At 55.0% G+C, this 3,545-nt stretch overlaps 1 protein-coding gene across 1 annotated transcript; it reads left to right on the plus strand.

Annotated features, from left to right (window-relative positions):
* Positions 1 to 470: 470 nt before the first annotated feature.
* LOC124672354 (probable carboxylesterase 2) lies at positions 471 to 1,576 on the plus strand. Its single transcript, XM_047208594.1, has 2 exons — positions 471 to 483; positions 525 to 1,576. The coding sequence occupies exons 1-2, from the start codon at positions 471 to 473 to the stop codon at positions 1,574 to 1,576; spliced, it is 1,065 nt and encodes a 354-aa protein (XP_047064550.1).
* Positions 1,577 to 3,545: the final 1,969 nt, after the last annotated feature.

The following is a 3,545-nucleotide window of genomic DNA, read 5'->3' on the forward strand; positions in this document are numbered from 1 at the left end:
ATATCATATTAAACACTATTCTTCGGACATAGATTTGGTGCGTACGAGCACTAGTGATCTCTTTATTCAAAAAGTTGAGAATCATAGTTATAAGTTTTAGAAAATTGTGAAAAGAAAATTATGATGTAGCCAGTAATGTATCTCACAAACACGTAAATTTTCAACTGCAAAGAATGTGTAATTTGGGCTACATAAAAATGACAAAAATGTAGATCTGAGCATAGTGATTTTAAATCTTTAAAAAAGGCAGACTTTGTCACTTATTTGTAGCTTAGAATATAAAACATTTGAAACTAAGATTTTGCATGTTAGTGGGATACATCAATAACTACTTTTAAATTTTATTTTATATTTTCTAAAACTTTTAAATATAAATTTGTGAATTTTCTAATATGCCAAGAGTACTTGTGCTCGGAGCCGAAATAGCTTTCCCACTCAACTCCTCTTTATTTTTGTTCTCAACAGCGACTATGAGACATGCAAGTAAGTGCATGAAGAACCATAAATACCCGTTCAAGTTCGAGAAACATGGGCACCCTCCTCGTCGCTCCGCGCCATTTTGCTCTTCGATCGCCCCGGCGCGCGAAGCCAAGGGAAGGCCGCCATCATGGACTCCGAAATCGAGTACGAGCTGCCCGGTCTCATCCGCGTGCACAAGAGCGGCTTCGTGGAGCGCCTGCAAGGCACCGAGACCTCCCCGCCCTCCCCCTCCGGGGACCCCGCCACCGGCGTCGCCTCCAAGGACGTCGTCCTAGGAGACCCCGCGTCCAACGTCTCCGTCCGCCTCTACCTTCCCTCCAACGCCGCCGCGGAGCCCGGCAAGAAGCTCCCCGTTGTCGTCTTCTACTACGGCGGCGCATTCGTGGTCAGCACCGCCGCCACCGTGATCTACCACAGGTACGCCGCCTCCCTCGCCGCCGCGGTCCCTGCCGTCGTCGTATCCGTCAACTACCGCCTCGCTCCGGAGACCCCGCTCCCGGCAGCCTACGACGACGTCTTCGCGGGCCTCAAGGCGGTCGTCGCCGCGTGCCGTCCGGACGGCGCGGAGCCCTGGCTCGCGACGTACGGCGACGCATCCCGCATCGTCCTCGCCGGCGACAGCGCCGGCGCCAACCTGGCGCACCACACCGCGGTAAGGCTTCGGAAGGAACCTATCGAGGGGTACGGCGACGAGGTCCGCGGCGTCGCGCTCCTGTACTCCTACTTCTGGGGGAAAGAGCCGCTGGGCGGGGAGCCCGCAGACGCCGCCGTCCGCGGCAGGTTCGAGCGCTCCTGGGAGGTCGCCTGCGACGGCAAGTTCGGCCCCGACCACCCGTACATCAACCCGTTTTCGGCGCCGCAGGAGGAGTGGAGGCAGCTCGGGTGCCGCCGCGTGCTGGTCACCACCGGAGAACTCTGCTGGTTCGTGGAGAGGTCGCGCGCCTACGTAGAGGCGATCAAGGCGTGCGGGTGGGACGGCGAGCTCGACTTCTACGAGACCAAGGGCAAGGGACACGTATACTTCTTGTTCAACCCTGACTGCGAAGAGGCCATCAAGGACCTCGCCGTCGTGGCGGACTTCGTCAGGCGCTGCTGAGGTTTTCTTCGCTCGTTTGCTTTATCCGGGTCAGCGATTCACTAGTAATAAAGGAGCACGTAATTTCTGTATTTTTGTTTGTGGGTGCTTATCAAGCATATATCTCGCTCGATAAATTTCTGTATTATTCATGCGCAATGCGCCAGTTGCAGCTTCATTGCAGGGATCGATGAAAGGCAGTGGAGTGATAGTACTTTTCCTATTCTGAATTTCTGGTGCGCATCATAAGCAAGTAGCAGTACTATCACATTTTACATGTAATTCTGATTACACTTGTAAGTCGTAACAGGAACGAAACAATGTTTGCTTCTCTGAATCGATTGCCGGTTGCAACTTCATTGCATGATGGAAGCAAAATTCAATGGACTGAACTGATATTTTGGTGGTTTCTGAATTTCCGATTACCACTAAGTCTAAGGGTGTGTTCGGTTGTGGAACATAGTGGAATGGAATGGAACCATTCCATTCCAATAATCTGGAATGTCACGGTTCCATCCCGTTCTTGCGTTCGGTTGGACAAAAAGAGATAGAATGGAATGGTTCCCAAAATTGAGGATTAGCCCTAACTAATTTGGAATTGGCAATTCAACTAGAGAGGAAAGGGGCCAAATCGCCCGGCCATGGCCGCCGCCGCTGCTGGCGAGGCCGCTGCTCGCCGTGCTGCACCTGGCCCGGCCGTGTCCGCCGCCACCCTCTAGCCATGGCCGCCGCCGCTGCAGGTCGTGCTGCGCCTGGCCCGGTCATGGCCGCCGCCGCCCTCTGGCCATGGCCGCAGCCTCGCCGCAGTCGTGGCCGCGCCCGGCCCGGCCGTGGCCGCGCGCCCGCCGCAGGTCGTGCCGCGCCTGGCCCGGCCGTGGCCGCAGCTCGCCGCAGCCGTGGCCGCGCTCGGCCCGGCCGTGGCCGCAGCCGCTGCAGGCCGTGCTGTGCCTGGCCCGGCCATGGCCGCCGTCGCCGGCCCTGGCCGCGCTTGGATCCTGCCTGGATCCCGCTGAGGGCGGCGAGCACGGAGGAGCCCGGCCCGACGTTGACTTGCTAGCTCGTTGGATAGGGGTGGCCGGTCGTGTCGGGGAGGGAGACGTTGGAGAGAGAGAGGTTATGCGAGGGGAGAGAGAGATTAGCGCTAAGAAGGAGCCGTTCCACCTTGTCCGGCCAAATTGGAGGGACGGGTGTATTCCGCATCTCGCGAGAATATTCCCTGCTGAGGAACGAGTGTGTTCTATTCCACTGCAAAACCGAACACTAGAATGAGTCACAGGTGTGGAACGGTTCCGTTCCATTCCAGCTGGTTCCAGAACCGAACAGACCCTAAGAGCATCTCTACCTGATACCGTAAAAATTATTTACAGTAAATCGCACAATGTTTGTATGAAAAAGTCTTCTCACATAGTAGGTACCGCAAAAAGAGTCAGGATATGCACAAATCATACATGAGATCCACCGTATTTTGCTTTTTCTCCTATTTTTTGCCCAATCCAACCCATCTTCCTCCTGACAACCACCTTCCTCGCCCGCCTGCGTCGTCTTGTTTCTGAGCTTGCTTCTTTATCCTTCCATCAACTATCCTGTACAATTCACTGAAATCTTATGGTTGAACGATTCATGCACCAATAACAAAAAGATCAAACCAGTGTTTCCCGTATAGGAATTGCAACCTTATACCAGTAGTGGTTCTCCTTCTATTCATCGGAACCGCTTAGTGGAGCCCACGCTCTTGCTGTCCGCCTGCCAGGCGGCCGGCACCAGCTGAGGTCGGGGCCGGCTATGTCGCATGGAAGCCCCACATGCCTCCCCGAGCTCCACGCGTCGCGGCTCTTCTTGAGCTCTGGCCCACGTAGCTCCTCCTTATGTGGACACCGCCAGCTCGCCTTGGCCATGTTTCATCGCCAGAATCGGTCAGAATAGGTCAAAATACGATGTCGATTTGGCCGGACTCCGGAAGGTGCCGCGGAATATTGCGGGAGTAGGTACC

The sequence above is a fragment of the Lolium rigidum genome, chromosome 7 (genome assembly GCF_022539505.1).
Source record: "Lolium rigidum isolate FL_2022 chromosome 7, APGP_CSIRO_Lrig_0.1, whole genome shotgun sequence".
Lineage (NCBI taxonomy): Eukaryota > Viridiplantae > Streptophyta > Magnoliopsida > Poales > Poaceae > Lolium > Lolium rigidum.